A 22,613-nucleotide genomic window follows, 5' to 3' on the forward strand; every position below is an offset into this window, starting at 1 on the left:
GCGTTTTGTGACCTGGTCATAAAAAGAGACTAGATTGGTCAGGCACGATCTACCTGCCACGAACCCGTGCTGGTTTCCCCTCAGCATAATTTGTCCTGCCAGGCTCTCACAAATGTGAGCCTTGATGATTTTCTCAAAGATTTTGCCAAGGATGGAGGTGAGACTGACTGGCCTATAGTTACCCGGGTCCTCCTTCCTCCCCTTCTTGAAAATGGGAACCACATTGGCCCTTTTCCAGTCCTCCGGGACTTGACCCGTGCGCCACGAGCATTCAAATATTCCCGCCAGTGGCTCTGCAACGATGTCGGCCAGTGCCTTCAGTACCCTCGGATGGAGCTCATCCGGGCCTGCCGACTTAAAGGCATTCAGTTCCTCCAAGTGACCCTGCACCACCTCAGGGTCCACGCATGGAAGTCTGGTGCCTTGCTGCTGCCTCCCTACACTCCCAGTGAGAGACTTGTCATGCCTCTCGCTTAGGAACACTGAGGCGAAGAACTCGTTGAGGAGTTCAGCCTTGTCCCCTCTGTCCGTCACCAATTGTTTCTGCCCATTTAGCAGGGGTCCTATTCCTCCCTGGGCCTTCCTTTTACTCCCTATATATCTAAAAAACAATTTCTTATTGTCTTTTACTTGGGTTGCCATCCTCAGCTCCATGGTAGCTTTGGCCTGTCTAACTGCCTCCCTACAAGCACGAGCAGAAGAGGTATATTCCTCTTTGGTGATCTCTCCCTGTTTCCACTTTTTATGTGCTCCCCTTTTGGCCCTTAGTCTCCCCAGGATTTCTCTGGTCAGCCAGGGAAGCCTCCTGGCCCCTTTCCCTCTTTTACCTCGCACGGGGATCGTCTCGCTTTGTGCGAGAAGGATAGTTTCCTTAAGGCACAGCCACCCTTCTTGGGCTCCCATCGTTTCAAAACTACTACTCTGCAGTGCATCCTTCACTAATCGCCTGAGTTTGCTGAAATCAGCTTTCCTAAAGTCCAGCACGTTCACCCTACTGGTTACCTTACCCACTCGACGCCTTATGTTGAATTGTACTTTTAGGTGATCACTGTCCCCCAGATGGCTACCGATCTGTAGGTCCCCTACTATGTCATCCCCCGTTGCCAATACCAGATCCAGTAAGGCATTCCCCCTAGTGGGACCATGTACCTCCTGCGTCAGGTGGAGGTCCTGTACACAGGTTAGAAACCTGCGTGAGCGGTGGGACTTTGCTGTCTGTGTCTCCCAGCAGATGTCCGGGTAGTTTAGGTCCCCCATGACCACCGCCTCTTTAGCTTTTATGGTCTCTGAGAGTTGCCTCAGGAGCCCCAAATCTATTTCTTCCCCTTGATGTGGGGGTCTGTAGCAGACCCCTACCACCAAATCCTTTTCTCCTTGCCCCCCATGTAGCCTAACCCACAGTCCTTCTACTTCCTCATCCTTTGATTCTGTCTTGATGAGGGTTGATGTATATTGCTCCTTAACATAGAGCGCAACCCCTCCCCCCCTTTTCCCCACTCTGTCCTTTCTGTACAATCTATAGCCCTCAATATGTACCGCCCAGTCGTGGGATGGATCCCACCAGGTTTCCGTCAGCCCCACTAAGTCGTAGTCGTTTAGTGCAACCAGGAGCGCTAGTTCATCCTGCTTGTTCCCCATGCTCCTAGCATTAGTATATAGGCACTTGAGCCCTGTGACTGGTGCTTTTGCTACCCCCTCGCTCCAAGTCCTAAAGGGCTTTTTGTCCCTAACCTTCCCGTTCCTTACCTGTGCCGTATTGCTGTCCACCCCCTGCCTTTCACGTTCCCAAAGCTCTCTTTCTTCAGGCTGGGCTGTCCTTGTGGGTGCCACCTGGTTTGGTGGTCCACAGCCTCCCCCACCCTCATCTTCCCCTCCCCCCGACGAGCCTAGTTTAAAGCCCGCCGGAGGAGATCCGCCAACCTGGAAGAAAACACACGCTTACCTTTGGGGGACAGGTGAAGCCCATCCCAGCTGAGCATGTCCCTCGTTGTAATGTGTGGGTCATTGTCCAGGAAGCCGAAGCCTGCCTCGAGACACCACTGCCAAAGCCGCCAGTTGGTCTCTCGGATGCAGTTCTCATGCCGTCTTCCACGTCCGTTCACTGGTAGGATGGAAGAGAATACCACCTGTGCACCAAATTCCCTCAGCACGCTGCCGAGAGCCTGGTAGTCCGCCATCAGGTGATCGGGGGTTCTCCTGGCCGCATCATTAGTACCCACATGGACAAGGACCATGGGGTAGTAATCGGTGGGCTTGATCCTGGCCTGGATTACCTCCGTCACATCCTGAATCTTAGCTCCAGGCAGGCAGTAGACCTCTCGTGCTGAAGGGTCCTGGCGACAAATGGGCCCTTCCATACCTCTCAGGATGGAATCGCCTATGACGAGCACGCGTCTCCTCCTCTTCTGGGTCCTCTCAGATCTCTTGATCTGTTTGGAATGTGAAGAATGTGGCATTTCTTCCTGCCCAAGGGTTTCCTCCTCCCTTTCCATCTCCTGCAGAGTCGCCAAGGCCTCGTACCTGTTCTCCAGTCGGACTGGAGAAGCTTGTACCTGCTCGCTGCGAGCCGCTCCGGTCCTGGCTGTGACCGTCTGCCACTCTGCCGTGGAGGTCCTTCCCTGGGCTGCTTCTTCCTTGGGTGCCTGGTCCTGCAGGGAAAGGAAATAACTGTCAATTTCCTCCTCCGCCTTCCTGATCCCCCTCAGCCTGCTAACCTCCTCCCGGAGCTCCCTCACCTGTGCCTCCAGAGCCCTAAGCCGGGCACCTGCCGGACAGGTGTGGGGGCTCCCAATCTCTGCCCCCCCCCGGCCCTGCTGGGGATCCCCCGCAAGCCGGGAGGTAGGGGGACATCAGCTTCCCCATGGGCTCGGTCTGGGTGGAGGCCTCAGACCAGCCCCGGTTAGCCTTGTCCCCCTGGGCAGAGGCCCTAGCAGCACTCCTCGTAGACACCATTCTAAGCTGCTGTTTGTAGACCTGTGTGGTGTCTACGTCCTACCCGTACAGGAGTCCCACTCCTGGCCCTCCCAGCCCGCCCGCCGGCGCGAACGCCTGCGCAAACGCCGGCGCGCTCTTACAGAGCGCGCCTGTTTGCGCGCTCTGTTCGCGCTGCGCGGCTCGGGAGCGCGGCTCCCTACCGGCTCAGCTATATGGGACCCGGAGGGCTTCCCCTCCGGATCCGGCTCAGCTGTGCCGAGGCCCTCCGCCCCACTTACCTTCGGGGGATCAGCTGCTGCTGCCCCCGCTGCCGATTCCTCTGCTGCTGCTGCTGCCGCCGCCGCCACTGCCTCGGGTCAAAAGTTAGTTATGGGGCACACGTGCGTGCGGGACACACGTGTGCCTAACTCCTCTCCTTCCCTACAGTTAGTAACATTATAGGAGCATAAAGGGTTCCAAGTACTATTACAGTATCTTTGCATAGGGTTATTTTGGTGCTGAATCACTGGGACTGAACATTGAAAATGTCCAAGGAATCTTCTAATTCTGAAGAATTGCATCGGTTGTATTACATTGGTTCATAGTCCAAAAAACTGTAAGCTTTCCATTGGGTGTATTTAAAGTCAGTCCATCCATTCCAGTAAGATTATAAATTCGAGTTTTATTCCCGTCCAACTTACAGTAGAAATGTTCAAAACATCCAGCAGGAATGCCTGAATCATTAACCCATTGAGTACAGAGGTCAGCAGTAAAGTTAGTTCCGTTGAGTACTATAAAACATGTCGTATTAACCCAACATATCAAATCTTGTGTGCAATCTGTACACTTATCTTCAGCATTCATTAGGACAAACAGTCCCAGGATACATAGAAATATCTTGATGCCTTCCATAATGACGATATCTTTTCTTCTTCCTGCAATTTAAACACAAGGGAAGTGCTCACTTCTCGATTACTTTTGGATGAACTTACATTTTGTAATATGTACAATATGTTCCTTTCCTGCATAATCTTTGAGCTGCACAATAGTAGGTGACAGCCATTCAAGACTTTTCCCAATTGTCTTGCCTTTGACTGAGGAATTCGAAACCAAGTCTCAGTACCAGGAGGAAATTTTACCTGATTTTTATGTTTTTGTGCTATCGTCTCAGGAAAAGGTACATGGTTTAAACCATAACTTAGATTATAAATGATTACACACTGTAAATAAATTTTGGTTTACCCTTTAAAATTTTCCGAATTTAATTCTTTTTGAAGTAAGGTTTTAAAGATTCTATTAGCTCTGTCTATTACCCTATTACTTTGAGGAGTATATGGTGCAACATATTGTAGTTGGATTCGAGGATAAATGTTATCACAATAATTTTGAAGTTTCCTAGAAGTGAAAGCTGAGCTATTATCACATAAATTCTGCCCAGGTTGTCCTTTGCTAGCTAAACACAGTTGTAATGCTTTAATAGTATTAGAAGAACTCAAATTTCTTTGAGGCACTACCATTAGGGTATGTGTAGCTAAGTCGATACATGTTAAGGCATATTTATAGTCATTTGCTCCTTGTAACGGCCCTATGTGGTCTATTTGCCATACTTAATTTAAAATATATTTAGCTGGGTCATAAGCCCCTTTTTGCCAGTTACTGTAGGTTCCTTGTATATTCCATTTATTACAAATATTACACCATTTTAGTACATTTTTTACCTGTTGAACCGTAGGTACTGGTTTTCCAGTTTCATATTTTTTTATTAAATTATATGATCTTACTGGTCTTAGATGTCCCAATCTTTCATGAATATCCATAATTCTACTGGCTAATTCAATATCAGAGTCTAGTGTCATCATGTCCCAGGCTGGTTCTATTACCTGATCAAAGGCCTTATCTTTGTGTGAGATAAATTTACATAATTACAAAACTTTATCTAATCCTTGTATTTGAGTTTTAATATTCATTCATAATTTCTGATGATTATGTGCAATTTCAGAGAATTCTGGTTTATGGATAATCAACAATCTGTTGATCCCATATTGGGTATCTACTCCTAGAACAACCTGTTCTGAAGAATGATTAATTGTGCAGTGTTGTAAGGTGCACAGGATACCGAATCCCTCATTGTACTGTGCGTTTTCATTGTTATATTTTCGGGCTTGTAGTTGACATCTTTGACAAATTGTCACACACTCGTTATTACTTCCATCTGAAAAAAATCCATGAAGGTGGATCCATATCATTAACCATCCTGGCCCATTGCCATTCCACAAAACCTGACAAAAAAGTATCTACCGAAACAAGATTAAATTATTAACATTTCTAATTGCCGAGCTATCTTTAATTTGGAAAAACAAGGCCAAATATAATTTCATTCTGAATTCCAGATTAATTGTAAATCTAAATATTGAGTAAATATTTGATATTGGCAAATTTCTAATTCTAATAAGCCACTGCCATGTTTTGTCAAAACACAAGCTTCTTGTTCTGCATAAGTAAGGATTTTCCAGACAGGCAGAATGTTGGCACCTGTTATCCAGACCAACTTTCCCTTTTGAAAAACTTTAATTTGGTATATACCTTGAAATACCAAAATGTAAACATCAGCCAAAACAAGAGGCTGTGGATGTGTTAATTCTAGAGCAGAATGTAAGATGCAGTTGGCCAATCGAGTTCCCTCTCGTAATTTTTCTTGTAAAGCTAACTTTGAAAAATCTGCAGTTTTATGAATTCTGGCAGATAATAACTTAACGGCCATGGGAACTTCATGATGTTGATCTCGCAATTGATTGAGTATCCCTCTAATTTTTTGGCATTCTCTTTTAGTAGTTGGAACTTGTAATTCCATTTGCCATTGATACTTAGCCTGCCATGCTAAATCCGCTTTAATTTGTTCTACTGTCCATATTTTCCTTAACCATTGCACCATCTGGGCCGGTCCTTGTTTTTTCTCTAGATTGATTTGAAAGTTATGGGCATTTAAAATTCTCTCAACTTGATCAATTAATTTCAAGCATTCTTCTTTCCACTCAGTACAGAGTATTCCTTTTTCTTGTAAATCCAATAACCATTGATCTATTATTTTATGTGAATCTTTCTTAATTGGAAACTGAGGCGTATAGATAGGTCCCTTTTTTAATGGGATAACGGGATAACAGGGGCATTGGCGACATTTTGACTTTTCTGCAAAGGTCTTAAATCAAAAGCTGAAAAATTATATTACATATTATCTATTCCTAAAATACAGTGTTTGAGTCCCTTTACCCTATAAGCTTTAACTCGTCGCCCTTCTAGATTGCCGAGAACTTCATATGCTATTCTATGGCCTGTCATGCCTGGGATTCCGCTAACTTTCCGTGTTTCTACTCCTCTTTCAGTGACTGCCATAATTTGTGCGCCTGTGTCTAATAAGAATAATTTACTTTTTCCTTCCCATTGTAAAAAAGCAAAAGGTCTAAAATCACCATCATTGCCGGGTTCTATAGCCAGAGAAAGTTGCTCCATCCAGCGTGAGGTGCAACAACACCCCTCCTGGCTATCCTATTACAATAAATCCATGGCTTCCTGGCTATCTAATTGGTCAACTTTTCTGTTTTCCTTAGGCAGACCTTTAGGATTTGGCCCCTGAGAAATATCCTTATACCCTAACTGTCGCGTTCTGCACTCAAGCAGCCAATCTGCTTTTCCATCCCAGGTGGTCATGTCATCCCCTTTTCCTTTAAGAAATTTCCTCCATATATTTCGTCTGGGATCAATCTTTTTAAATGGGGTAACTGTCACGTTGCTTCTATATGAGTTAAATGTGTGTTCTCTTTTCCCCATATTGCTAAAGACCATTACTTGTCTGGAGGACTTATGCGACTTGTTCTTTTTTGAGAACAAGTCCCAAATTCCTTCCATTACATGTGTCATGGGGGCACTTGGGTGCCCCGTGCCTTGAAGGAAATAAAGAGAGCTGCCAATCACCAGGGCAGCTCAGGTGCCAGTTGCTGGGGCAACCAGGCAGGTCATGTGACCTGAAGGGGGCAGGGCCAGGCCTTTATAAACAGCCCAGGCTGGAGCCTAAGTAGCAGTTCTGTTCTGGCAGCTGCAGGAGCAGGAGCTCTGTGGGAGAGCTGAGCAGCCTGAGTGGATGGTTGCTGCCTGACCATGCTGACTGGCTGCAATGATGCAGGGGTAGAGAGGACCCTGAGGGAGGTATGGTTGTGAGCCAGCATGGAGCAGGATTTGTATGATAAGCCTGGGGCTTGTGTTATGTTGTAGCTGGCTGGCTAATAGTGTGGTTTAGTTACCATTAGTTTTTCTGGCATTTTTGATAATTGTAACAATTTTTTTAGTCATGGATATCAGGGCTTTTTTAGTATCACTTACATCCTTGACTATCTGATTGCTTAACGCTTCAAACAGAAGGGTCGTAAGTTTCTTTTTGGCCAACTGATATTTTCCTTTGGCCTCTTTAATCAAAGGAGGTACGTCTGGGCGTTTTTCCGCAACCTTAAACATGGCAATTACTATGCGTTTGTGGCCTTCCATATCCTTTGGAGGCAGTATAGGACTACCCACTAGCTTATACTTCATTCAACAATTGTCCTTTTAGTAACAAAAATATTTCCCCTTTATTTTTTTTCATCCTTTACTATTACTTCTAAAGCTGGCGCTCCGCCCGATCCTCCATGAATATTTCCTGTTGCTGGGTCATCCCAATTGGCCTTTTGAGTAGCTACCAGTAAAATACTGGGGTCATCAAAGCATCCATTTAGCTGACAACACAGATAGTCCTGGGGGGCTAAGAGTGACATATATCTGGGATGGGTTATTGCCCGCTGCTGTCCCTGTTTGTTGCAGATATACTATTCTGCAACGCAAGTCTGTCAAAATCGGGTTACCACTAGGGATAGCTCTATGATGGAAAACTATATGATTTAACTTTATATCATTCCCTACCACTTGCAGTACTCCAATTAAATTATTGGCAAAATGATCAGCATTACTCCATAAAAATTCACATTGACTAAAGGAGGTATCAGGAGGCATCTGATTTTGTAATGCTTCCATTAGATCTTGTAAAGGCTGATGTCCGTGAATGGAATTGGGGTTCGAACAAGCCATACTCTACTCTCTCTTTATATTTAAGGCTATCTAGGCCCGAAAGGATTCTCTCTAAAAAAAACAAGATCTTTGAAACGAAAATGTTTCAAAAGTACAAACTTGGATAAGAATGATAAAGACAGAAGCTCTTGGGTAGCCAAAGGACTAAGCACTTTAAAATCAGTGCTTAGATGCCCGATCTTCTTACAATTATTCAAAATATGAATTATTTCATATTCATAATGAATTTGTGGGATGAAATTCAAAGGGTGTAAGATGCAAAAAATCCTGGGGATTCTTATCTTACACCAAGGGTACTGCTGAGACCCTATTAAAAGTAGAATCCAAGATTGTACAGCAGGAAGTACTGCTCTAATAGTCCCTCCAAACAATAATAATTTTCTTTTGTAAGATTTCTACATTATGTTTTTCACAAGCCCATAAAGAGCCGCTTACCCAGCCATCAATCCTAATATCCCTGATAAGGCAACAAACAGTATTGGGTGGAGGTTTGATGGGAAGCAAGGAAAAAAGACAAAGGTCACACACCTGATTCAATCGAAGCCAACAGATCAAACAGGAAGGAAAGGGCTCCTGTTCCAGATTTAGCGATGGAAACGGCCTCTGGAAAAAGGTGTACCAATTATTTTTCCATAGCAACCCGGTGTAGGTGCTAAATAATATACCCTACTCTTTTGTTCGGGCCACCATCTAAGAAATTTTATTACTTTATCTTGGGAGGCCACCCATATTAACACATGAAGCTCATTTTGACTACTAATAACTTGATCAAAATTGGTAGTTATGCATGAGTTAAATACATGTCGTGAAGAAGCACACACCCACAACTTAGTCCTCCATCCCTCATTTTTCCATGCAGGGAATAACAAACTAAAGTCTCAACATCGCGCTGCGACATCCATATCAAGAGTTTCATTCTCTTTTTGTACTATTAATTTAAAACAAGTTGAATCTATCAAGTAATGTTTATAAACGATCTTTCCCATAAAACTTGGTTCGGCCAAAGGTTCTATCAAGGGGAAAGGTAAATGGGGATAAGGGCTAAAATAATTTTGAATGCGTAATTTGGGGTAATCTCCTACCTGGAGTACCGGAAAAGAAGGTCCCCACTCACTTACCTGGGCCATTTAACATAGGAGAGTGCCTATAAACCTGTCAGATCACAATCATTTCCCAATGGTCCCTGAATTTATACCCTAAATCTCAAGGAAAATTATTCCCCTCGTCCATACTCAAAGTAAAAAATGATACCTATAACTATCCCAATTCCTATGCCACTAATGATACCTATCCCTACACAAAGTTTATTTCGCTCTCAATTTTCCCATTGTCTTTGTTTTTCCCACTTGTCAATTAACTGACAATGTAGACAATCTTTTTCTTTGTCCCCCTTCCAATTTACATTTTTTCCCACGAGACCCATAAGAATTTCTTTAAGTTATTTTGTATTCATCGCCTACATCTGTAAATAGGTTTCTCACAGGCCTTGATCTTCTACCTCCAGCCTAATTGTGTCTGTCCCAACCACTCAATGAATTTACGACACTTTAAGTAATCGTCGGAACATTGAGCGTTGCCTGAATACGCCTGAGTAGTCGAATTATAATATGAAATCTTTAATAATTGGTAACAATAATAACCATCTCGTTCCCAGTAAATGAGACCTAACCAAAGTATCATGCCCACAGCAAAGATCCTGATTATTAGATGAATACACAACCGCACCCCACAAAACCAATCTTGTGTATCCCACCGGGTCCTTTGTCCATTTAAAGGACAATCAGGATCATCAGGATTATGACAACAACACTGAATTTCCTCTCCTAAATCTCCATATGGGTTCGGAATCTTTGCTTTAATGACTTCTCCCAAAATTTGTACCATTTAGCTTCCTTAGGGCTCTAGATTCTTATTTTATCAATCTAAGCAATCCTAACACAACTAGGTTCTTATATTATCAACCCTTTTTCTCCTTCTTCCACAATTGGTATTCTCCTTCTCCTTGAGGTCTATACACTGTGGCAACACACCATTCACCTGGTAATAAATAATTTTTTACTAGAGCGGGATTGTTATTTTTCAGCCAGACTATCCTATATTGTCCTGTGGATACCAATATGGAAAATTAAACTGTCCCCAAAACTATAATTCGAGTGAAAACTAATCACCCCCAAAAAATAGGAACTGATTTCCTTTTGTGGCTCTCTGCTCCCGGTTCCCCCTATGATTAAGAGGAATTTATACCTTCGGATTTTATCCAGAGACCGCTATTTCAGAAACCATCTGCTTCTGATCCTGTAGCTATGGATAAGAGGCATTATACAGTGCCAATGCTAACATGTAGGAGCTAGTCAGAGGTAAAACTCCTATCACAATTAGCATTAACAACATACAGCCTACAGAAGAGCTCTATGTTGTCTCTACCCCGGTATTGTGCCTGCCTTCTGTAAGGCTTTCTAATCTTGCCCTTTTTCCATAGGCTTTCCTATTTGCCTTTTTTCCCTAGGCTTTCTAATCTCTCCTCTCCAGGATTCTGAAAGGCCAATTAGTCATCTAGGCCTGCTATACTCTTTTCCCTAAAGGGTATAACTGTATCCTATCACAACTTCTCTTCTGCGTGGACCCCCATCCACTAGTACTTAATACTGAATGGCAAGCCTCTCTTGCCAATTCCCGGGTTTCCTAAATTCTGACTATCTTAGTCCTCTTATAAAATTCTAATTCTCCGTAATTACTCTATTGTAGTCCCTACAATAGGTAACCCTACTCACACTCCCGTGAATAGGCAATGATGGCACATATTATAAACAATTGAATTAGTAGTAACCTGTGGGAGCTCGATGCCGAATTATATAGGACTGAATTAAGCACAGGCTCAGACCTGTTCAATTTAAAACATTTATTGTTTCACAAAGTCATAAACTAATGGAGGTTCACGAGGTTCCCAGATCAAGCCCTTGCTCTCTAACCCGGAGGCTAGGTGCGGCTGCCTGATTCAGTAGTCTCAGAACTGGTCAACAGCTCTTTTAAAAGGAGTCCCTTATCTTTTTTTAGGCAAAAGATACAAAACTGTCCCCATGGTGGAAGTGAGGCATCTAACATAACTTTACTATTAGTTATATATGATAACACTTATACATATGCATTTTTTAATTCTTACTTCTATTGGTTATTTAGTTAACTTATCTATATTATAATATCAGGTGATACGCTTTGTATTATAATCATTACGCTTCTTACGTTAATTCTTAATGACCTTTATATTTCTTAGGCTAATTTTCTATAACCTAAATACATTATTCATCTATATGTTTTGCTTGTTTTTGCAGGGTTAAAATGTCAAAACTGACATAATATGCGGTTGTTTTTTCGTCATTGCAGTTTAGCCATGCAGTTTCCTATTCTTAACAATGTAAGCGGCATGTCTGCTATTTTTATCATTGTTTAAAGGTCAGAAGTTCAGTATTTTCATCTAAGGGTCAGAAAGTGATTACCAGAATGTCAATCGCTGACTCCTCAACCTCCTTGAAGCATTCTGGGAGTTTTAGTGCTTTTTTTTAATGCTAGGCCTTGCTTAGCATAAGCACTCTCTCACATAACCCAAGTAAATATATTTTGGGGAGGAGTTAAAATGGCTTTTGTGAAGGGAGATCACATCTCACAAATCTGCTTGAGTTCTCTGGAAGTATCAGCAAAAACGTGGATAAAAGGTATTTCAGCAATGCAGTATACTTGGTTTTTCAAAACATTTTTGACAATGTAAGCTGTTATGCAATTGGAGGGAAGGTTCTTTCATGGGCTGAAAACTGGTTAAAAGATATGAAACAAAAAAGTAGGACTAAATGTAATTTTTTCACAGTGGAGAATTTGGTTTGGGACCTGTGTTATTCAACCTGTTGTTGGGATCTGAAAAAGGGAGTAAATAGTGAGGCGGCAAAAGTTTCATGCAATATGAAATTATTCTGGGTGAAGCTCCTTTATGAAGAGTTTCAGGAATATCTCACAAAACTAAATGAAAGGGCAAGAAAGTGGTAGATAGACTTTAGCATTTGATAAGTGCAAAATAGCACATTAATAAATAACTCTAACTATGCATATACAAGTGCCTAACTAGAGCTCCCATTTGGTAATGTACCCATTATGGGGAAAATGCAGTTTAGTATTAAACTGAATCAAAAATTCAACCAAGTGAAACAGTATATTTTAATTTGTGAAATGTTAAAATGGTCAACATTTCAATATTCCTGAATTTAATCTATTCTTAATTTTACCTGAACAGCTTCCCCTGACCCTATTCTATAGCATCAAAAAAAAGGAAGAAAATTAATATTGGGTTGACTTAGAGTAAGAATTTTTGCATTTGTGTCTCATTGGCTCAGTCACATTTTTTCTTACTACAATATCCAAGCTTTATCTGAGTTAAAATTTCATGCTTTTAAATCAATTCTCTTTTTTCTTCTTTTGGTGCCAGATTCATGATTTTTTAAATACTTGCGGTTGGCAGTACTGAAATAGAAACACAGTTCATCTTATATGTCTCAAATAAAAATTATCTACACTGATTAAAATTCAAATACAGGATATCTTCTACTAATCACTTCTAAAATCTGTACAGAAGGTTATTCATAGAAATTATCTAAAATATTCAGGGAATGACTTAACTCAAATCACAAACTATTCTTACAGTTTGCAAGTAGAAAAAGAAGCTTCATTTGTGAAATATGTTCCCTACAAATTATTTATTGAACTCTATATACATCCCCATGTCTCCTCTTCATTTGCATTTGTCTGAAATTGTGAAAATTATTACACTGAAGCCCTGCAAATCAACTGCACCAGGAGTGAGATTAAAGCAAAAACACCAAAGGGAAACCAAAATACCATTTCTTTTACTCCCCTTTTATATCAGTGCCTCAGCAGCAAAATTACATTCAGTATGTTGTTTAGCACGTTTCATATGTATTGCTTATTTGGGGAATGCCAAATGATTTCATGGGAAATAAATGTAAAGATGCTTTCTGCAGCTACAGACAGCAGGGGAAAAACTGAGAAACGTTGCTTCTTTTTACAGTAAAAAAGCACCAAGTGTAAGTTGTCATTGGCACGGCTTTGAATTTACTTCCTTGTCAATCAAGCTTTCAGTTCGTGTTGGAAATGTGTAAGTTTGAAACTGGTTTCAGTACCAGCTGAATAAAGTATCATATATATTGGATGAAACAGCACTTTAGTGTAGCATTTGTGGGGAAAAATACCTAGAATTATAGTTGGAGCTAGTAGCAATGCCTGTAACAAAGGCAACATAACATATACCATTACCCTGATTTTCAGTTGCTTATAGTTTGCTCGCAGGCTGGATCTTTGGTAAAAAATGTTTGGTCATTTCAAAGAGGAAAGTTAAGGGAAGTAAATAATTTATTTTTAAGTGTCCCAGTTCTCCAAGCTTTTGAGCAAAATCTGGAAATCTTACAGGGGGAGAATAGTTTGTTTTGCTGTCCCTGTGAAATACTGTTATCATTCATGATGTTTTCTTTTCATCGGGGTGCTGTGTTACACCAAAATCCTTGTGTATATCAAGCTCAAAGACAAGCACTGTGGGGACACCAAGGACTAGATCAGAAGCAGGCAACTATTTTGGCTGGAGGGCTGCTTAACGAGTTTTGGTGAGCTGTTGAAGGCTGCACGGGTAGCCCCACCCCTTGACAGTTACTTAGTCTCCTAGTCACCATATTGGGACCAGAATTCCCACCCCCTAACCCCTGACCTTTGCCACCAGAAGTCCCTCCCCTTGCCCCCCAGAAATACTCCTTTTTTGGGGGGGGGGCTTGCCATCTTAGAACCAGAAAAAAAAACAAATCATACACTAGAAACAAACACCTACTAAAACATTTTAATTTTATTACAAAAAACTATTTGTCATGATTTGTGTTTGTGTACTGTATGTAGAAGGGATTGTATAATAACTAAAAATAAAATCTCTCTCTTTTATATTGTGTGGGGGTTTGTCTCATGGGGGGGGGTGGGGCAGGGTGTACGTATGGTGGGGTGTGACGTTTGTGTGGTGGCATAGAGTATGTTGGAGTGTGTGTATATGTGGGTGGGGGTTGTGAGGGCAGGGTGTGGGTGTGTGAAGATTTCTGGGGTGTGAGGGAGGGTGGGAGGGTATGAGCCCCCTACACACTCCCCCACATGGTGCACAGCCCCACTGCCAGTAGCAGCAGCAGGTGAGGGGGCTCAGGTGGCTCATGCCCAGAACAGGCACTGGCTTGGCAGGGCATGGCTCTGGCCAGTGCTGTGCACAGCGGAGAGTGAGGGCAGCCTCTCCAGCTGCACTCTGTCATGGGGGCTCTGTGCTGTGACTCTGAGCTCTGACATTTGTGCAGGGGGAAGTCCTGAGCTGGACTCTGCAGGGATGTAGGGGGCGGGGCTCCCTCCACTCCTGGTAGAGTCCACAGACCTGCAGCAGGGGGCAGGGAAGGCAGCCAGCTCCAGCATGGGGCTTCCCCTGGTGCAGGGTGGGAGCTGCAGGCACGTGGTGCATGAGCCCCCATGATAGAGGCAGCAGTCAGAGCCAGCTGGGAACCGTGGGGGCCGGGCTGGCTCCTGCTGCATTCTGCAGTTCCAGACTTGCAGCTGGGAACTACACAGCATGGCACAGAGCCGGCAGTGCACAGTTCCCGGCTACAGTGCCAAGACTGAAGAACACAGCAGGAGTCAGCCTAGCCCCTGCGGTTCCATCTGGCTCCTGCTGCTGCCGGGCGTGACCCCTGGGCCTTGCTCTCTCACCCGCTGTCATTTTCCCTCCTGCACTTTCTATCACTGCCTTTCCCCTGCTGTTTCCCTTCCTTCCCCACCCACCCCTGCTCCCCACCCTCCACCTGCTCCCTTTCCCCTCCTACCTCTCCTACCTGCCTGCTGTTCCCTACCCCTGCTTCCCTCCTGCCACTTTGGCAGCACACAGTTCCCAACTGCATAGCCAAGACCTCACAGCACAACAGAAGCCAGCTGGGAAGTGCAAGGTGCTGGTTGGGCTGGCTGCTGCTGTCTTAGTGATTCTCCCAGTCCCTCCACTTGTTCTTATCTGATTCTCCACTCTCGGATGGAGGGAGGGCAGAGGAACAGCCCAGGGTCCCCAGACCAGAAGGGGTTGGGGTTGGGGTTGGGGTTGGAGCAGGGCTGGGCAGGCCTTGCTACTGTTGCTGCTGGGTCCTGCCACCAGCTTCTCTTGGGTCCTGCTGCTGCTGATGCCTTGTCATCTTTGACAGGCAGCCAGGGGCAGATAAATATTAATTTTCTATATTTTTTAGGGGCCTTGTGGGCCACATAGAATGGCCTGATGGTCTAGATATGGCCCCCAGGCCATATTTTGATTACCCCTGGACTAGATCTTTCAGTCTCTAGCCTTCAGCGGGTTCCAGTAAACACTCAGAGTGTGATTTACTAACATGGATTGCTTTACAAGGACTGTCAGAAATAAAGAGCATGTCCCAATGAGCATGCACATGCAGGAGCACACATTTCCTGTGGAACAAATAGCAGTGGCATATATTTGTTTTATGTGTCTGACCCCCCACCCTAGTTGCTGACTGGTTGCTGAGGGGGCATGTGCCCCCCCCCCCCGACTAAGGTGGCACAAGTTGCCCGTGCCTGAGGGCCTCTCAGGGCAGCAGTAGAGCCAAGCCAGCTGCTCAGAGCTAGGGTGGCAGCCAGAGCATGGCTCTGGATGGCCAGTCTCTGTCTCTGGTGGTGCATGCTGCTGCGGCATGTGCTGTGCTGTGCCATGCCATGCCTTTTTTTAGTAGCAGTTTTTTTGACACCAGGATCTCCAAGTGTCAAAAAAAACCCTCACCACACTGCAGATTAGCAGTGCAGCGAACAGGTGCACATGTACCGCGTGCAGTTTGCAGCACCTCAGTGGCTTTGAAGCTCCATAAACCACACATGCGCTTGCCACAACGCACCCAAACAGTGTAACTATCTTTGCCATGATAGCTTAAAAATTCCAAATAAAAGATAAACCAAGAGGCCCACACTCACCCCAAAATGCAGTCTAGAACAGAGATAAAAAAAATGACACTTCTGAGGTTCTAGGGAATTTCACTCCAGACGTCACTTTCGGGGAGGGAAAAACATGCATTGGACTGAAAATCTCCTAGTCAGGGTCCTATCCATTCTTTCTCTAGTTCAGACAGACCCATCCATGTGACAGTTTTTGGAAGCCATTACTAAATACTAAATTGTTGTAAGCCTTTTCCTAGCATCAAGTCACTTTACAGTCTTTAACTGAGATCTCTCAGCCTCTTATCTCCAGCCGACTCCTAAATTGTAATCTCCAACCTTGAGTTTCTACTTACTGTTACATGCTACTTCTGGAATCTTTGTCTGTATAAGCCCCTGATATCCTTTCATATACTGAAGGAGTTATGGAGCCCTTTCCCCTATATTAGTTGAATGTTTAACTGGGTGTTAACACAGTGCCATGTAACGATCCAGCAGTAATGCCAGGTACAATAATTACAGGCTTAGTCAAATTATTATCTTCTGAAAGTTTATATATGCTCAATTTCAAAGCTGACTGCTAAAATCTCTGAACTTTCCATCTAAACTTAGCTTGCTCCAGGTAAACCCAGCTCCTACATGCCCACTTCCATAACTGCTCAGCCTCCTACATGGTAGACAGAGAGCTAGAACTGTATGCATGACTTGCCTTCTATTTAATTTAAAGACAGATGTATTTGGTTAGAAACCACCAGGAGACTGTCCACTTATTAGTGTTAACAGCTGTGAAGTACAAGGCCCCACATTTATCTTAAAAATAACTTTTAGTAGCACTGGGAATGTGGCTGACTTGACTTACTTAGGCATCCTGATTTTAGGAATAAATGTGCCACATTTGTGGTCTTGGATGTACTATTTGTAACCACCAAACCTCCTTTTTTCCCAGGTCTAGAAGAGAACCCATGAATTTTAAGTTTTAACATTCATTTATAGTTTAGCAAATCAGTGTGTGAATCACTGGCAAAGCATATGCATTTTCCCGCCTGCAGTGGTTTGTTCACACCATGAATAAGAGGTGCTTATCTGGTAAAAAGAATATTCTGTCTCATATTTTTTCCTGAAAATGTTAGCTGTCATGTACAATAGGTCATCCCAGAGACAGTAAAACTAGTTATATATTGTTACATTGGTTATCAAGCCCATTTTGTCTTTGGTAGAGAGGTCACTTTGGCTGCTAATTAACGTTCCTCTGTATGCTGCAACTTTGGACTTGTCTTTATTTTAGTTCAATAGGAATTCTTTGTTCCTTTGCAGGAATAGACAAGTAGTGACCTTCAGAGATTCTAATGATTAATACACATGGGGTTTTAATCAATCTCTCCTTTGTGAATTTATCTAACTATATTGAACAAGTGATTGACCATAACATTCCTTTGGTGTTCAGGCCATCTCTGTATCTTCCAGACAAACCTGAAAAGATGGTTTATTCTGAGGATTGTTTTATCGCCTTTTGCAAAATACTTTGGGATCTCTGGATGCAAAGACGCACTATGTAAGAACCAAGTATTAGCATTATTCTTTATCTCCTTTACTTTTGTTTCCTTGGAACAGCAAAGCTACTGTATATATTAGGTCTTATCCATCCTAATCTTTACTATTTGCAATGCAATGTACAAACTTACCACGTGGAGCTATGTTATTATCCATGCACTATGCTTCCAATCAGTAGTATAGCCACATCTGTGCAGTGTCAGGAACAGGTAATCTGTACTTTAATGCAGCAATACTAATTGTCCCAAACTCAGAGCCATGGGGGTGTGGCTTCATTGTTTTTAGTCAGAGGGTAGCACACATGGAAGAGCAAAGCATAGTACAAGGCACTGATGCTGGCCATGGTAACATTATGGTTCAGACATGGCCTATAATAAGTATGTTCTACCTACGTGTTGATAGACATTAGTGGTACAATGGACATTAGTGGTTGGGCGGGGGGGACCGGAAAGATTTCAAAGTAGAGACTCTACACTTGTAGGAGGAAGAGTAACATAAGGACAGTGTAAGGATAAGGAGTAGATAGTGTTGGGGGTGGTAGAGGGAAATGAAAGCAAATAGAGATGGTAGATGAAAGATAAGGGATGAGGGTCAATGTGTAGACAACAGCATTTAGGGAGTGGCTTTAAAGGGCGAATGAAGATGTGAGGAGAGATAGGAAGGCAGTAACAAAAAAGAGCATGGTATACTGTGCTAACTTATTTTAGGGAAAGCAGTGACAAGAGGCCTGATCCAAATCGTATTGAAATCACTGGAAAAAATCTCACTTATTTCAGTGGCCTCTAAGCCAGGTCCTGCAAAATGTGAGGGATTTTAAGGTTTTGTCCTTTTTCCTCTCCTTTTATTGTCTTTATCTGCATAACTTACTACTTCACTCTTCCTGCTGCTGTAGAATCCAGATGGAAATATGTTTCCAGCTGAAATTGTTTAATTAAAGGTGTGTATATTTATCAAATCAGATTACATGAAAAATAAGTGACAATTTGAAATATGTCCACATTTCCCAATGATTATATTTTTGAAAGATGAATTTAGATCTAGAAAGAAACCCAGTATAGTTTACAGTTAGCTGGAACCCAATCTTGTCACCTTCCACAAATGTAACACCCACTGAACCCAATGGACATTTTATATGGGGGTGTGTATACTTTATATAAAGTCGTTGCTTAAATATACCACGTGTGACATGAAATACAAACAATCTAGCAAAGGTGCACAATACCTTAGGACAGAAATGACGAACTAAATGCAGAAATATAAAACTAAGGAAGTTTGAAATGAATTAATTTGAGAAATACAGTTCTATATAAATTGTACCAGTAGCTTCACTGTAGCCATAAAAAAATCACAACCAGCCACAAAAGAAGGAAAATTTCATCATTCTTTAGTCTTGAGTCAAAATACCACATGCATCATGCTCCACCCCACCACATGTGGGAGAGCCTTGGCTTTTTCCCTTCATCTCTGAATAAAGTTGCTTTTGACAAAATTTATGTATCAAACTGAGAGGGAAAATATATACAGGCATTTTCTGAACATGTCTCTCATGCCTGAGTTACAGCCTATTTAAATTGCATATACACACATTAAAAAATGTCTGATCTTGATCATATACCTAATGGACTTGGGTGCTGTTTATATCCTGTAGTTGTGTTAGTTTAGCAATGAAGCTCACCCTAAGCTGTCAGAGATCATGAGCCTCCCTTTCTCCCCCTAAAGTCATGTGAGTGGTTTAAAAATCACGAGATTTTAAAATGAGAAACATTGGGTTCTTTCTCTCTGCCTTCTGTCTTTTTAGCAGTTAGGGTTAAATATCTTCAAGCTTTTCTTCACAACCACTATTTCAAAATTCTGAGCAGATGACAAAGAGGTTTTTTTTTCAAGGAAGGGATGGATCTACAGTGAAATCTGCAAAATGTAGAGATTGTGAAGACCAATGGACAGCAAGTTTCTATCCCATGTCCCTTTCCCTTTCTTCCCACTTGCATGTTTTATCCCTGAAAAGCTCTGCTTAAGGTGGGAGGTGTCTTTTGGCTAGCTTTACTTTTAACAACATTAAACAAATTCCTCACTGTGTTCACACTAGTGTCCCTCGGAGCAGAGTTTGTCAGCATGCAGGGTGCAGACAGAAGTGCAGGTCTCCGCTGTAACTGAGGAGGCTTTGCAGGAAGCGCTCTGAGTTGCAACAATCCCCAGGACCAATCAGAAGTTCACTGTTGGTTCCAGGGGGGAGGGGAATCTACCTGCTGGCTGGGAGCCCGAAGCCAGTTTCCCCTAGTGACGGCGCCTCCTCCCTCCCTCCCAGCCTGGCTCTGTTTTCAGAATGGGAGGAGGGAACCGGAGCAGAAGGAGCTCATTCTAGGAATTCAATAAACCCACTCCACCCTCCAGTGGGGGCTGAAAAAACCCCAAACTGGATTCCCTCTATTCCTTTTCCCTCCTCCCGTTCTGAAAACAGCTTAGAGACTGGCAGGCAGACACAACTAAGACGGAAGAATTAATATTTTCATCTGAACCTTCATACAATAAGCATTCATATTTTTGCCTGATCAGCCATTTTTAAAGTGGTTTGCAGCTGTGCACTGCAACATAGCTACAGTTAGCATTCTGTGGCCAGATTGGGCAAAAATTATCACTTCTGTCTGCGCCCTAAAGAACAGTAAGAAAAAGCATCCTTAACCCAAGAACTATCTCAATCCTTTTTAAAGGCCCCAGCCAGGACAAGCCACAGGAAATGTTCAGGATCCTGTCTGACACTTACACCAGCACCAACTAATCCATCTATTGCATTCCAGCAGCACTAAGGATCCAATCCTCTTTCACAGTAGAAGCAACCTCTTGCGACCTGTCTCACATAATCAGTCAGTTAATTTTTTTTTCATTCATTACCCCATGAGATTGTAGGAAATGGCCACAAAGAATTGTGGCATGTCAATCATGATGACAAACCAGCTCTCCCCGATTTAGTTTGAGAACCACTGCAGCATAAATTTTTATATATTGAGTTTATCATGATACTTTGTCGTGTCAAAAATAATGTGCTCAATATTTTTTCAGTGACTTCTAGAGAATTGCAATAAAGTTATGCAAACATTATGTTTAGTGTTTTTCATAAAATTATAATATTATAATAATTATAATACCTTTATATATTTTTCAGTATTTGAATATTTTCTTGAGAATGTACTCTGAGATGCTTTAATCTTGGGTCTATCAATATATTAATGTAGGTAGTTTTAATAGAAAGAAAAATACTTCTTACATTTTACCTAGATAATGCCACTTTTAGCCCACGTGGTATCTAGTACTGGGTGTCTTATCATATTATTTCTGCTCTTAGGAAAAAAAGATGATAAGACTCAGGTATTTGGTAGGGATGTGCAAAGTGGGCCCTATCTGATTCAGATTCAGCCCAAATCGGGGACAGTGATTTGATCCATTGATTCAGCTCACTGTCTCTGATTTGATTAAGCCAAATCTGAATCTGAAGATTTGATGCTGATTCAGAGAACCAGTGATTCAGACATAGACACAGTTTTAAATGTTTTTTTCTACATATCTCGAGGTACCAGCACAGCTCGTGATTGCTGCAATGCTGGGGTGGATGGAGCATCCAACCGGAGCGTGGAGGAGAGGGCCTCCCCACATAGTCAGTGGTGAACCCAGAAGTGGACCAGAAATACTTCTGGTCCACTTCCGGGTCCACGGGGGAGCACACTGAGGGGGGCCTCCTGCACCCTCCTGGCTTGGCAATCAGCCATGGGGGGACCCTGGGTGTCCCCCCAGACCCAGGAGGCACCAGTTGCCAAGCCAGAGGGGGTGCTGAGGGGCCCCCAGTGTGCTCCCCAGCTGATCTGGAAAAGGACTGGAAGCGCTTCTGGTCCATTTCCAGGTTTGCTGCCAAGCACACTGGGGACCCCCCTGCACTTCTGTGGGACATTCCATGCACCCCACATCTCAGCATTCACGAGCCTCCTGCTACCTAGAGGTATATAGAAAAAACATTTAAAGCTGTGTCTATGTCCGAATCTCCGAATCTTTCCAAATTGATTTGAAGGGTTTTGATTCAATTTGGAAACTTAAAGGCTCCTCTGATTTCAATTCAGATTCAGAGATTTGGCCACTGAATCAGGCTGAATCTCCATCAAATCAAATCTGAGACTAAAGCTTCACACAGCCCTAGTATTTGGTACAATTTTGTACACTTCTAAGAAATATTTATAAGCCTTGTTTCCTTGAACACAATGGAGACCAATCCAGAAGGCAGTCTATGTTCAGAAATCCATCTTCTTCCTTTGAGGAAAGAGTCCTCATTGGGTGCATCTACACATGTGCTTTACTGTAGAGCTGACTAGTTAGCTCTGCAGTAAAGCATCACAGTTTACATGTGCGCTGGTATTAGGGTGCAGTAAATTAACTCCATAAATTAATGTATTGTTCCCAACAGTACTATCCTATGGTGCAGTCATTTACTCTGCCAAAATGCACAGTAGATGGTGACGGGCTGGTTGGGGCATGAGGGTACTAAAGCACAGGGGCTGCCTGCCACCTACCCCCACACTGTAGCCCCCCCATGCTCCAGCCAGTCCCTCCATCAGCCAATGCTGCCACTCAGATCCAGGAGCTGACCCTTCTGTCCCCCTGCTAGGCCAGAGCTGCTCTACCCTGGTTCAGACTCCTATGGTCCTAGGCGCATATGTAAATGCTGCACCCAGGAGCAGCTGACTCTGGCATGAACTGCACTGAAATTTTATTGCATTGCACTAATAAAACATGTAGATGCACCCAATGAGAAGCAGTCTTTCTTTGTTTCCTAGGGTTATGTACTACAACTTACACCATGTTCTAACTTTCTGCCTGCTTAGTGCCTTCTTTGAGGCACATAGACACACTTAGGCAGCTTGAACAAAATTACCACCCCTTCCCCCTGCCCTACACACCCTTCCTTTGCCAGGAATCCTGTAGGAAACCCAATAGAATGCTTAGCTTCACTTCTACTTAGATCTTGCCTAAATAGACCTACTTAGGCTGCCTTGGGAAGA

General features: G+C 43.1%; 1 protein-coding gene across 1 annotated transcript in view; it reads right to left on the minus strand.

Moving 5' to 3' along the window:
- LOC149874480 (uncharacterized) overlaps positions 1-7,449 on the minus strand; it is a 59,339-nt gene extending 51,890 nt beyond the window's left edge. Inside the window, exons 1-5 of the mRNA XM_090045272.1 lie at positions 7,209-7,449; positions 4,695-4,810; positions 3,213-3,284; positions 2,553-2,648; positions 2,093-2,429 (exon numbers count right to left, since the gene is read on the minus strand). Of these exons, the coding sequence (XP_089901398.1) occupies positions 2,093-2,429; positions 2,553-2,648; positions 3,213-3,284; positions 4,695-4,810; positions 7,209-7,449 (862 nt within the window). The remainder of the gene's footprint in view (positions 1-2,092; positions 2,430-2,552; positions 2,649-3,212; positions 3,285-4,694; positions 4,811-7,208) is intronic.
- Positions 7,450-22,613: the final 15,164 nt, after the last annotated feature.

Source organism: Crocodylus siamensis, chromosome 1 (genome assembly GCF_052110815.1).
Source record: "Crocodylus siamensis isolate JL-2025a chromosome 1, ASM5211081v1, whole genome shotgun sequence".
Classification (NCBI taxonomy): Eukaryota; Metazoa; Chordata; order Crocodylia; family Crocodylidae; genus Crocodylus; species Crocodylus siamensis.